The 14,233-nt window shown below is 45.1% G+C and overlaps 1 protein-coding gene across 2 annotated transcripts; it reads right to left on the minus strand.

Annotated features, from left to right (window-relative positions):
• Positions 1-1,333: 1,333 nt before the first annotated feature.
• LOC112073706 (synaptogyrin-1) lies at positions 1,334-14,216 on the minus strand. 2 transcript variants are annotated; one of them, XM_024140956.2, is made up of 5 exons: positions 13,869-14,216; positions 6,546-6,634; positions 6,249-6,397; positions 4,805-4,950; positions 1,334-1,577 (listed from the first exon to the last, which is right to left on the minus strand). In XM_024140956.2, the coding sequence occupies exons 1-5, from the start codon at positions 13,965-13,967 to the stop codon at positions 1,356-1,358; spliced, it is 705 nt and encodes a 234-aa protein (XP_023996724.1). In that variant the 5' UTR covers positions 13,968-14,216; the 3' UTR covers positions 1,334-1,355. The 2 variants fall into 2 exon arrangements, with proteins under 2 accessions (XP_023996724.1, XP_070296360.1); XM_070440259.1 differs by lacking the exon at positions 1,334-1,577 and adding an exon at positions 4,173-4,470.
• Between the last annotated feature and the right edge of the window lie 17 nt (positions 14,217-14,233).

Consider the following 14,233-nt stretch of genomic DNA (forward strand, 5'->3'; position numbering starts at 1 on the left):
CATAGACAGTTGTAGGGATTTTATTGACGTCGTTTCGCTTATAAATGTAAGAGAATATAAATGCTAAATTGGTTTATGGCTGCAATGTCATCTCTGGCCAGCAGATGGCGACCTTAATCCATGAAAGACACAACACCACGACAAGACCAGAAATGAATTCACTGTAACGTTTGTCAGTGTTGTATTTTATTGACTTTTATTGGTTAATCATCACATCAAGAAAAAATGTTTTAACGCCATATTTTTGTTTTGTTGCAGTTTATTGTAACACAGAGAAAGTTCACACATTCCTAACTACATTACACCCGGCCGTGATTGGGAGTCCCATAGGGCGGCGCATAATTGGCCAAGCGTCGTCCAGGTTTGGCCGGGGTAGGCCGTCATTGTAAATAAGAATTTGTTCTTCACTGACTTGCCAAGTTAAATAAAGGTTAAATTAAAACAAATAAAAAAAATTGATATCCATAGTTGGGTAAAGAACAAAATGTGAGTATTTTCACTGAAATAATTTTTATTCCAAAATAAAAACGAATTCTCTGGACCCTGAATGGAAATAGGTCAAGGGAATGATAAAAATAGTTCCTCTCCTTGTATCTGAGCAAAAWAACACAGCATACTGACTGAGTAGCCTAAGTTAGACTTTTTAGAAAGCACAGTAATGCCCTTATATTATTTTTGAACACCCCTATACCAATAGATTAAATTACATATATGATATATATGATATAGATATAGATGGGTGGGTGGTGGATGGATGGGTGGGTCGGTGATAGATAGGCTACATCAGACAGAGGCATGACATTGATGAGTGTCACTTTGTATTATGAGATTATCTGTGGTCAAACTACAGTAAGAGATTAGTTTCAATACACAGTATACTTAGAGGCATGTTTTGTCCAATGATAMATCAAAAACATGAACAGCTAATAAGCATTCTTATGTACATTGAAACTTGGGATTTATTATTKTATAACTATAAAAAATATATCTGTGATGAAGAGATCTGTTTTGGTAGCAGCTGTGATGAACTATCTACACCACAATAGCTTTGCCTTCTTGCTACAGCCTAAGAACTATGCTTTGGTCCAACTAATGAATGTAACTCTGTTATAAGTCAGTTATGTGACTGAATGTTCCCCCCACCCACACACACACTTATCCTGACTCCTCCTCCACTTCTCAATCCATCCCTCCAACCACTCCCCCCTCCTGTCCTCCCTCCATCCCTCTGGTCCTCCCCAAGCACTGGCTCCCCCCTCCACACCTCCTTCATCTATCACTCCTTCCCACTCCCTACCCTTCAATCCTCCCACTCCTCTACTCCCCCATCCTCCTTTCATCCCTACTTCCCTCCCTCAGTACTCCTGGTACCTCCCACCCCCCTCGCCGTTAATCCCCTGATAGGAGGACCCCTCCACAGGGTCTCCTTGTCCCAGGTCGTCCCCCCCGACCGTGAAGGAGGTGTAGGGGTCCCCGGCCGCCCCAGCATCCAGGCTGGGGTCTATGTAGTCCTGGGAGAAGAGAGCCGAGTCGGCCCCCAACTGGTACCTCTGATAGCCGAAGAAGGACTGGGTCGCCTTGGGGAGGGAAGGGGATGAGGTGAAGAGAGTGGTGTGGGAGGGCATAGTTGGGGTTGGGGGGTGAAGGAGAGGTGGTGTGGGAGGGCATAGTTGAGGTGGGGGGTGAAGAGAGTGGTGTGGGAGGGCATAGTTGGGGGGTGGGGTGAAGAGGTGGGTGGGGAGGGTTGAAGGAGGTTAGGGTGGGACGGGGTAGGGTTGGAGAGAGAGGTAGAGGTGTGTAGATTAGGGTGGTGGTGGAAATAGAAGGGAGGAGGGTGAAGAAGGTGGAGGAGGTTAACATGGGTAAGGTGAGAGAGGAGTGGGTAGGTTTGGGATGGGCGAAGTTTTGGCGGGGTAGTTGAAGCGGTGGATGGGTATGTGCGCGGTTGGAGGTGAGAGGAGCGGTGGCACGGTTGAGAGACATATAGGAGTGGCTGTGGTGGTCTCACGCGGTTGATGTGTATAGACGTAGTATGAGATAAAACAATAGACGAGAGATTTTTGTGGCTTGTGAATAGGGAAGAGCTGGCAAATGAAAGAAGAGGTAAAAGTGTGTGATTGACACGAGTGACGTTGTTTGGAAGAGGTAGTGTGATTTTAATTAAACTATGGCTATAGATAGGTCGCGCAGTCGTCCAACGTGCAGTCCATGGGTGTTTTGTGATATGCTTTCGTGTGCTTCAGAAGCGCGCCAAGTAAGATAGATATTAGGGGAATCAGGGCTGCCCTTTTAGACACAAGGCGTTGCGTCATCAGGCGTCATGTACGTTGATGCCCTGCAAAGCAGTTTTTTAGCTGTTTGTGGTTTGGTGAAAACTCTTTCCAGATGAAAAAGACAAGAGCACGCAAGAGAATGTAAACTGTTACATATTGTGTACATAAATGTAATTTTCACTAATAGTGGACACTATTTCACTTGAATAGGCTGAAGCGGTTAGGCTTTTGTATAATTACAAAGACGCTACACGTAGAACTAGGATTGCCTCAGCTTTTCACAACTAACCGGGTAGATGCCTGCCTTGACGCTGTGTGTGTGTATAGTTTGGGTTGTCGTGCCGTGATGTGGCTGTGGGTGTTGTGTGTGTGTGTGTAGTATAGATACAGACATTTTCACAGTCACAGCATCGCTGACTAGAAGCAATAAGGAGTTAGCTGCAGAGGGATTGGAGATAGAGGTTCCTACTAGAACAACAATATTAGTGGGATAGGGGGCTGGGGGTGAAAAGTTGTAATTGCAGACTGCAGTTTTAAAAGCAAAGGGGAGCTAGAAGGTTATTAGAAGAACACAGATTATATATTAGTGGGCTTGGTCCCTTGGAAGAACAAATTATTTAGTTGCATGGCAGGACAGCTTCTGGATACGAAGAACACTTTATTTAGTGGTTGCGTGAGATGACGTTGATATTCTTTGCGAAGCGACTATCAGATTTGAGTTTAGTGGGATGGGCTGGCTGAGGGATGAAACAGCTTCTGTGTATTCCTCTTGGAAGAACACAGATTATATTAGTGGATGGGTGGCTGAGGGCTGTAACGAGTTCTGGTTATTCCTCTTGGAAGAACACAGATATATTTAGTGGGACTGGGCGGCTGAGGGTGAAACAACAGCTTCTGCGTATTCCTCTTGGGAAGAAACACAGATATATTATCGGTATGGGCGGGCTGAGAGCGGAGACCAGCTTCTGGTTATTCTCTTGGAAGGGAACACTGATTATATTAGTGGGTATGGGCTGGCTGAGGGCGTGAACAGGCTTCTGGTATTCCTCTTGGGAAGAACCACGATTATATTAGTGGGATGGCGGCTGAGGGGGTGAACAGCTTCTGGTATTTCCTCTTGGAAGAACACAGATTATATTAGTTGGGGCATGGGCCGGCTGAGGGGTGAACAGCTTTTGGTATTCCTCTTGGAAGAACACAGATTATATTGTGGGATGGGCGGGCTGAGGGGTGAAGCAGCTTTGGTATTCCTCTTGGAAGGAACACAGATTATATTAGTGGGATGGGCGGCTGAGGGATGAACAGCTTTGATATTCTCTTGGAAAGGACACAGATTATATGTGGGAGTGGGATGGTGGCTGAGGGGTGAACAGCTTCTGGTATTATCTTGGAAGACACAGATTTATATTAGTGGGATGGTGGCTGAGGGGGTGAACAGCTTCTTGGTAATTCCTCTTGGAAGGCACAACAGATTATATTAGTGGGATGGGCGGCTGAGGGATTGAACAGCTTCTGTATTTCCTCTTTGGCAAGGACACCAGAGTTAATTAGAGTGGGATGGGGTGGGACTGGGAGTGAACAGCTTCTGAGTATTCCTCTTGGAAGAACACAGATTATATTAGTGGGATGGGCGGGGCTGAGGATGAACAGCTTCTGGATATTCCTCTTGGAAGGACACAGAATATATTAGTGGGATGGGTGGCTGAGGGTGGAACGCTTCTGGTATTCACTCTTGGAAAGGCACAGATTATACTTAAGTGGGATGGGTTGGCTTTGAGGGAATGAACAGCTTCTTCTGATGATTCCTGCTTGGAAGACACAGATTAATATTAGTGGGATGGGTGGCTAGGGATGACACGCTGTTCTGGATTGTATTCCTCTTCGGCCCAGGACCAGATTATATTAGTGGGATGGGTGGCTGAGGGATGAACAGCTTCTGGTATTCCTCTTGGAAGAACACAGATTATATTAGTGGGATGGGTGGCTGAGGGGTGAACAGCTTCTGGTATTCCTCTTGGAAGAACACAGATTATATTAGTGGGATGGGCGGCTGAGGGGTGAACAGCTTCTGGTATTCCTCTTGGAAGGACACAGATTATATTAGTGGGATGGGTGGCTGAGGGGTGAACAGCTTCTGGTATTCCTCTTGGAAGGACACACTCTTTAGCCTCTCCATGGAGCAGAGAGTCAGCCCACCCTAGAGGAGAAAGAGACACCAGGTAGGACATAGGGATCAAAGGTCATGGCAGAGGTGCTGGTTGGTCCCGATGGCTCAGTGGCTTGAGCTTGGTGCTGGCAACAACAGTTTTGTGGGGTCCATTCCCACATGGACCATGTACTAAAAATATGTTTCAGTGTTGACAGTTTAATAAGTTGCTCTGGATGGAAGTGCCTGCTAAATGAGGAGGGTCATATACTTATATGTCTGGGCCCATTGGTGGCTGTTCTTCTGAACATTTTCACTGAAGATACTGTAAAATGAAGATAGGGATGAAGGAGTAGTGAAAATAAAGGAGTAAAGTGCACCATACCCAGGTGAATATGGAGAAGAAGGCGAAGGTGATAGCAGCGCGAGCGGCATCCCCTCCCTCCCTCAGGGGGTTGTCCTCCTGCTTCGCCGCCTGCCATTGGTTGGTCAGGAAACAGAACCCCACGAACCACATGAAGGACCAGAACGCTACACGGAGAATGAGATAGAGAGAGAGAGAACGAGAGAGGAAAGAGGAGGGAGAGAGGGAGGAAAGGGAGGGAGAGGGGATGAAAGGAGGGAGAGAGAGAGAAGGGGAGAAGGATGGAAGGGAGAGAGAGAGAGGTAGAGGGACAGGGTGAGAGAGGAGTGGAGGGAAGGATGAAAGGAGGATGAGGGAGCAGCAAGGAAGGAAAGGAGGGAGAGAGGGAGAAAACAGAAGTTAGAAAGGTTACATTGAATCTTACATGTTAGCTCACTAGAACTACAGGGACAGAAATTATAAAGAGATAGAGAGAGAGGGGGGGGTGAGTGGAAGACAGAGGTTGCTGATACATATTGCCTAATCACTGTGCTTGTTACATACAGGTCAGTTCAGGGCCGAATGATGATGGTAAGCCAAGATCAATATAGTAAAGATCATATTACCACAGAGAGAGATGGAAAGATGGAGAAATAGAGAGAAAAAACAAGATGGAGAGAAAGGAGAGAGACAGAGAGAGAAAGTAAAGGCAGAGAGAGAGAGAGGAGAGAGAAAGACAGAGCGATGGCGAGAGAGAGAGATAACATCTGAAAATCTGTGTACTCAACCAATAAACTTTGATTTGGTTTGAAATAAAGAAGCAGGCTCACTATACAACTCAAAACTCAGTGACCATGTCATACCCTCTTGTCACTCAGCAACCTGTTCCTATGGTAACTACATCCGCCTCAGAAGGCAGAACCCCTGTCGCACACAGTCTAATACGCTTGTAATGGATGTGTCTTTCTCTCCCTCTCCCATGACAGGAAGTGAGCAGTAACAATAGACAACCAGTAGTTGAAAACCACTGTAGATATACCATTTTGTTTTCCGTTTCTGTTTTCTGTTGTTGTTAAGCTCCTTCTCATTAAATGAGCAGGTGGGACACAGACATTACCCACCCTCTTCCACATCTCTCTTCTCCCTACACACATCTCTCCCCATCTCTCTTCTCCCTACACACATCTCTCCCCTCTCTCCCTATCTCTCTTCTCCCTCTACCCACATCTCTCCCCATCTCTCTTCTCCCTCTACACACATCTCTCCCCATCTCTCTTCTCCCTCTACACACATCTCTCCCCTCTCTTCCCATCCATCCTCTACACACATCTCTCCCCTCTCTCCCCATCCATCCTCTACACACATCTCTCCCCTCTACACACATCTATTCCCTCTCTCCCCTCTTTCCATCCATCCTCTCGCTCATTTCCCCTTTACTCCCTCTCCATACATCTCCTCCCTCTCGCCCCCTCCCCCCTCCACTCACCTGAAACCCCTACGTCTGCCAGTACAGCCTTCCTGCGGTCCTTGACGGAGCTGATCTGTGGGAAGTAGACATCCAGGGCCAGGAAGGCCAGACAGCAGAGAAAGGCCATAGTTCCCATGAACAGTCCATAGTTACACGCATTCTGGTTCCTGTCAATCAATCAATCAATGGGGAAATGTGTAGGGCAACACAAGTAATAACAGCCATAACAGATGAGATGCACATATGGATTACCAAAGAGATCAGATAGAGTCATAAAATAGGAGCAGTAACTACTACTGTGTGTGTGTGTGTCACCTGTTGAAGATACAGAACTCCTGGGTCTCGTCGGGTCGGTTCACGTAACCCTCGTTGGCTATAGAACCAAAGATCACAATGGAGAAAAACTGGAAAGAGAGAAGGATAGGAGGGATGGAAGGTGGGAGGGAGAGATTAGGAAAGTGGAAGAGGGGAGAGGAGGGAAGGATCAGAAAGAAGTGTGTTGAGTGTCAGCCATACACACCAAGATAGTAGACTATACCTACACCTACTATACACACACTAGCCCTAGGACCATGCCTCAGGACTACCTGGCCTGATGGCTCCTTGCTGTCCCCAGTCCACCTGGACGTGCTGCTGCTCCAGTTTCAACTGTTCTGCCTATGGAACCCTGACCTGTTCACCGGACGTGCTACCTGTCCCAGACCTGCTGTTTTCAACTCTCTAGAGACAGCAGGAGCAGTAGAGATACTCTGAATGATCGGCTATGAAAAGCCAACTGACATTTACTCCTGAGGTGCTGACCTGTTGCACCCTCGACAACCACTGTGATTATTATTTGACCCTGCTGGTCATCTATGAATATTTGAACATCTTGGCCATGTTCTGTTATAATCTCCACCCCTCATAGCCTGGTTCCTCTCTAGGTTTCTTCCTAGTTCTGGCCTTTCTAGGAGTTTTTCCTAGCCACCGTGCTTCTACACCTGCATTGCTTGCTGTTTGGGGTTTTAGGCTGGTTTCTGTACAGCACTTTGTGACATCAGCTGATGTAAGAAGGGCTATAAAATACATTTTATTGATATCTCTACTGAAACACACAGAGAATATACCTACAGTATAAACACTGACAGAATATACCTACAGTACTTCCTTACAGTATAACACTGACAGAATATATCTACAGTACTTCCCTACAGTATAAACACTGGCAGAATATACCTACAGTACTTCACTACAGTATAAACACTGGCAGAAAATTACCTACAGTACAAAACTGGCAGAATATACCTACAGTACTTCACTACAGTATAAACACTGGCAGAAATATACCTACAGTACAAATACTGCAGAATATACCTACAGTAACTTCACTACAGTATAAACACTGCAGAATATTACCTACCAGCTCTTCCACTTACAGTATAAACACTGCAGAAATATACCTAGTCAGTGGTGTAAACTACTAAAGTAAAAATACTTTAAAGAGGGTCCCTACTATCTTAAGTTGTCTGGTATCTGACACACCAATACTCATACTTTTAACTCCATACATTTTCCTCCCTTGACCTACCAACAAGGAACATGGTCAATATTTCAAGATCACTTTATTCAGTGCAGAACAACGCCGGCTCATTCCCTACTGTCCTCTGCGTCTCTGGCCTCGAACCTCACTAGACAACATAATGCATTTCGTATTGTTTTACAAATAATGTCTGAGTGTTGGAGTGTGACCCTGGCTATCCGTACATTTTAAAAACAAGAAAATGGAGCTTCTGCTTTTGCTTAATATAAGGAAGTTGAACATTTGATTTTACAACTTTTTAATTTTGATACATAAATACATATACTTTTGATTGGCACTTTCCACATTCACTTTCTGTATACTTATAGCCTAAATGTACAACCAACTCTTACTTTGTTACGACTTTTTACTCAAGCTAGGATTTTTGCTGGCTTTGGACGCAGTTCACTACCATTAGTGTCATCCTGTTTATATTGAGCTTGTACCGCGTTCTAATCTATCTTCTTTAATCATCAGTACTCACAAATTCTGTGAGGTAACTTGGATTCCACCAACTCGCCTATACCATTACTGACACACTTACATAGTAAAAATAGTTCCACATGGACCAAGAATCATTTTAGTTAGAGCCTTCCAGCTACCTACACTGCTACCATGTATACAACCTACGTGTAAGAACCTCTCTTCTACCCATACTCACTGTTACTTACCACTCGAGTTTATAAAACAACACTGGAAGAATCATACCTACTCAGTTAACTTCTCAGTTAACCTCCACGTATAAACACTGCGCTGGAATTACGTCCTCTCTTTCACTACCACCATACCTGACTAATGTACTACTACTACCAGTTATAGATAACACTTGGCAAGAGAGCTACATAGTGTCTGCCTGATGATTTCCATTGACTCCCCATGTTCTACTTTCACTCCATAGAGACACATCTGGAGTAATGTTCAACTCATAAGTGTATTTTCATACCTTAACCCCTTTTCTAAATTTCCCACTTTTTTACCAGCTCAACCTAATTTATACCTGTGAAAAAGAATGAATACAGCCTTATATCCTACCCAGTACTACCACTACCCCAGTATTAAACAGTGGTTACAGAATGGAATCCCCCAAAAAAATATTATATATTCACTCATCCCCCCCAGCTAATCTTACCCCACACCACAATTTCCCACCGTAAATAAAAACACTGGAAAAGAATTGACTCACTTAAGACACGGTAGCCAAAGTACACAGTTCCATTTATCCCAACAGTACATTACATTTTTCAACCCAAAACAGAAATTAACCCTCTTGGGATAGTATATATAACCGCTACAGTACTACACTATAGCCCCCAAGGTTATTTCAGACCCTAAATCGTTTCTAACTGTGGAGACTCAAGAAAATTTAGCTCTCCATTGTTCATCTCTTAGAGACCAGTTATCATAATCAACATACATTGCACTTAGGTAACCCAGTTCCACATTCTGTTAAGTAGGAATATCGATCACTTGTGGACGAAATTGATTTATAGGCCATACAGGCAAACGTGACACCTGGCTACTATCATTACAGTTACCCCTACAGTTGACCCAGACTTGAGGCAAATGTCATGATAGCCACAAAATACACAACCCAAGTGATATGTGCGATACTACAGAGATAATGAGATATATCTCCCAATTAGAGCGTCTTATGTAAATAGACACCTAGGCAGTCCCTTCATACAGATATTAGACTATTCGTATTGGCCAGATAGCACTCTACTTACAAGCTAGGTCTAGAATACGTACTATGAAGGAACAGGAGCTACTTCCAAAACTAATTATTTCACTTAAATCAAATGGTTCATCTTAGTTTTGTTTCATGATGTCAATGGAATTATGAATTGCCGCTAAGATACAAAAGTTCTGCATAGCATGACACTCCCCTAACACCCCCACTAAAGAAGGAAAAAGCGCATCAGTTTATCTAACTGTCCATCCACATCTGGATTGCAGTATAAATGAAAGAAAGTTTGGAGAGTCCAGCTCCCAAATGACCCTCCCCTCTGCCTTGTCCTGTAGGCTTGACCCCCTTGGTTATTTTCTTCTCCATGTCGAGCCTTGGCCTGCCCTCCCTCTTACAGACAACAATCCTCGGAATTGAGAAGGTGACCTCCTTGTGTGTACAAGAAGGAGGAGAGAGGGTAGGAATCCGAAGAAAAGACCGGCGATGGAATTCAGGAGGGGTTTGACACTATCGAGAGGGAGAATTACAATAGGTTCGAGTGGCCTTGTGACTGGAGATTGGCATGCATCATCATCCTTCTAGGTGATTCGGTCATATGAGAGAGAAATGACAGAACCATCTCTGCCACAACGCAACACCCATCATCACACCCAAACATCCAGACAACCCTCACATCCCAGCACAGAACAACACACCACACCCCACAACTCACACATCACAACTCACCCACAAGACATACAAAAGCGCTCACTAACACCAAGCGACTCATCCACACACACACACACACACACACACACACACACACACACACACACACACACACACACACACACCTCATTCCAATCCTTGTCTATCATTCTAATGTCAAAATAGGCCAAACACATACACACATGAAAGGTGTTCATACATACTTTTTTGGTATTATTTTTGGTAGAATGGTTTCTGACGCCTTATTTGAATATTACACCTGCATTGGAGCTGAAAGGAAGCATATCGTTCCACATGAAGACTCAAATCAGAGTGTTTATGTGAGTGTGTGTGTGTGTGTGTGTGTATATATAGGGGAGTTCCCTTCATATTAATTGGACCTTTTACTCTCTATATTAAAACCCCCTGGTGTTTACCCCAGTAAATCCCTCACAATGCTTTGGGAATCAACATCCCCCTTGGGACTTAGTGATCTTTCACACACACCACTGCATTTCAGATCAACAGACAAATTAAATGACATCCTATTCCCTATATAGTGCACTACTTTTGGTCATTGCCCTACGCTATTTAGGGAATAGGGTGCCATTTGGGACTCACACTTAGTAGCTGATTGGGTTAGAAAAGGTCTTGGGTCAGAATTGTATTTGGCATCACATGGAATGTTCTCTCTCTCTTCCTCCCTTTCTCTTGCCCTCTCTCTCCCTCTCTTCTCTCTCCCTCCCCTCTCTCTCTCTCTCTAGAAGGTAAATGTGTTTTCTCCAAGGCCCTGTCCTGTATGTAGCCTTCTCATCTCAAGGCCCCAGGCCCAAATCAAAGCAGGCATTGTACAGGCCACCATGTGGGGTCCTGATCTTGTGACAATCCGATGGGCCATTTTGAAATTAGGCATTAGGTTTGCCAGAATAATTTATATTTSTGTGTGCATGTGTGTGTGTGAGCCTGTGTGCGAATGTGTCTGCATTAGCATGCCTGCCTGCCTGCGCGCGCGTGTATGTGTGTGAGAGACAGTGTGTGAGTGAGTGTACAGTACTCTGACCTCTAGTCATTAAGCCTAATGTATTTAGCAGTATGGTGTCAGAATGTGGGGCACATTGGTACTGACAGGCCCCTGACCATAGAATCCTGATTCCTGYCCAGAGRTTCCAAGCCCCTTCTAGAGATTATATTTCTATGCTGTTGACCTCTGACACCAAATTCAACACTACTGAACATATAGGTACTATACTGCTAATGTACATGCGTAGTCCATATAACTTTACAGAAGGAGGAGAGAGAAAGAAAACAAGAGAGAACGAGAGAGAGCGAGCGAGATGTTAGATGAGAGCTGTCCCTTTCTCTCTCTCCCTCTCCCTCCCTCCCTCTACCTTTCTCCCCCTTCTCCCTCTCTTTCTCTCGCTCTGTCTGCTACCTATGTGTGATTCTGCAACTGTATTGCTACTTAGCCTGTATATACTGTAACTCAACACCAGCTAGAGAGATGGAGAGGGAGAGAGAGGTAGAGACATACAGAATAAGGAGAGAGAGAGAGAGAGAGAGAGCGCGATAGAGAGAATAAGGAGGAGAAAGAGAATAAAGGAAGAGGGATTCGAGAGAAAGAATAAGAAAGAGGGAAAACATGAAAACAACTGACATCTTTATATGCTTAGTCCTAATTGCTGCTGTTACCATAGGTACAGTAACCAAGGTGTTTCTCTGAGGTCACGCCTGGAGGCGGAGCTGCAGATGTTACACAGGAAATTATTATCATCCATGAAGCGAAAACAGGAAGTGACACAGTTGTACTAATGGTGAATGTGACAAATGTGTGTGTGTACACGTAAATACACACACACACTTCCCTTCCCACAACATGCCATCTCTAATCAGAGTCTATTCATTGAGCTGCGACCTCAGCACTGTTATCCCATAGAAATACAATCTACCACCTATTATACCATAATTGACTTGAATGGTAAGGTCCCTTCAATAGATTATATTTCTATGGTTATCCATCACATACACTACAGGGAGTGGATGAGTGTTGTTATTTCTGTTCTGTAGCATTGGTAAGAAATAGATGAGTAGACTATATGGCATTGAGTCTCTCTCGGTCTGTCTGTCGATCTGTCTTTCTGCCCGTCTGTCTCTCCATCTGTCTGTCTCTCCATCTGTCTGTCTGTTCCTAAAGGGGTATTTCTTATCAGTGGAACAGATGGACTGAGCCTTTATCTTATTCTGTCATCGTTGTGGCCTATAGGTGACCTTTCAATGGTATGTATGTAACGGATGTGAAATGGCTAGCTAGTTAGCGGGTACGCGCTAGTAGCGTTTCAATCAGTTACGTCACTTGCTCTGAAACCTAGAAGTAGTGTTGCACCTTGCTCTGCAAGGGCCGCGGCCTTTGTGGAGCGATGGGTAACGATGCTTCGTGGGCGACCGTTGTTGATGTGTGCAGAGGGTCCCTGGTTCGCGCCCGTGTCGGGGCGAGGGGACGTACTAAAGTTATACTGTTACATGTACAACCCTCTAAAAACAAACCCCCCCCCCCCTGTGAAGGCGATACGCCAGACAGTTTATTGTTTGTACTATAGGCCCACTGGATCACTATAAATAATCAATGTGTAGACTATATGTGGGACTAGTTGCAAGTTTCATTTATTAAGGAATAGAAAGCCATGAATCTTTATTTGTTTTGGTAGTTTTTTTTACCCCAATTGGTAGTTACAGTCTTGTCCCATCGCTGCAACTCCCGTATGGAACCGGGAGAGCCATGCGTCCTCCGAAACACGACCCTTCCAAGCCACACTGCTAACTTAACCYGGAAGCCAGCCGCACCAATGTGTCAGAGGAAACACCGTACAGCTGGCAAYCGRMGTCAGCTTGCARGCACCTAGCGTGCCACAAGGAGTCGCTAGAGCACGATGGGACAAGGAAATCCCGGCCGGCCAAACCCTCCCCTAACCTAGAGGACGCTGGGCCAATTGTGCGCCGCCTCATGGGTCTCCCGGTCACGGCCGGCTGTGACAAAGCCTGGGATCGAACCTGGGGCTGTAGTGATGTCTCAAGCACTGGGATGCAGTGCCTTAGACTGCTGAGCCACTCGGRAGGCCCAGGCATGTATTCTTTATACATAGCCAAAATAGTTTAATTTCTCAAATTCTTATGAATAACGAAAAACTAATTGTAGTTGATTTACAGTTGTCACCCTATTTCCCAGGTCAAAAGTAGTGCACTGTATAGCGAATAGGGTGCCAATTGGGACGCATCCTCGGATTTAACAGATCAAACAGCGGGCAAAGCACACACTACAACAAAACACGTGGGCACMGTGCGTATGGCTGCATTTCTCTAGGTTCAATAGCTACAACCGCTTCAAAATCGTAGGCCACATGCGTCGTGCGCCTTGTTGCTTGCATCCCCAAAACATTGAMCATGTTTCAGGTTCCAACTAGACTACAACATATTTGGACAGTGTTGCTAACACGACAGGTCTGCTAGGCTTATAGTACACATGCACGCACTGGTGGGAAAGTGAGAATTGAGAAACGGGGAAGCAGCCAGCGAGAGGCGCACATTTTGAGTCAACCATACATACATACATAACAAACGACCGTCGTTCGGGACCGCCGCTGTTATTAGCCTGAAATGAGCAGCACGTTTGCTACTGTAACGGTGTAGGCGATATAACTGTAACGGTACTCACCCAAGAGAGGATCCGGAGGATGGTGTGTGGCTGCTGGAAGAACGTTATAGGGTTGAAAGCTCCTCCAGCCTTCCCAGCTCCATATGCCATGTCCTCCATTTTCGGACTCCGGACAGTGCGTGTGTTCTCTCCCTTCCCGTCTCTCAGGGAACACAGAGTTATTTTTAACGGATTTTGACACAATATTCCTCAAATCAATATATTCCGTGTCGCCCAGTCTATTGACCCTATCTCTCTCACTTTCTCTCTCACTATCTCTCTCACTTTCTCAATCGCCAACTCCCTCTTCATTCTATTTGGTTCTCATTTCCCCGCTTCGTGTTTGTTGCTGTCTATCTGCCTGTGTTGTGTTGTGATTTTCTCTC

This window comes from Salvelinus sp. IW2-2015, unplaced genomic scaffold (genome assembly GCF_002910315.2).
Source record: "Salvelinus sp. IW2-2015 unplaced genomic scaffold, ASM291031v2 Un_scaffold2340, whole genome shotgun sequence".
Classification (NCBI taxonomy): Eukaryota; Metazoa; Chordata; class Actinopteri; order Salmoniformes; family Salmonidae; genus Salvelinus; species Salvelinus sp. IW2-2015.

Excerpts from the sequence above, each read along its gene's own strand:
- LOC112073706 (XM_024140956.2), bottom strand. The coding sequence starts at position 13,967 with ATGGAGGACATGGCATATGGAGCTGGGAAGGCTGGAGGAGCTTTCAAC. Across the intron at positions 6,635-13,868 it reads TCCTCCGGATCCTCTCTTGG|TTTTTCTCCATTGTGATCTT; the intron begins GTGAGTACCGTT and ends CTCTCTTTCCAG. Across the intron at positions 4,951-6,248 it reads GGCAGACGTAGGGGTTTCAG|CGTTCTGGTCCTTCATGTGG; the intron begins GTGAGTGGAGGG and ends TTCTCCGTGTAG.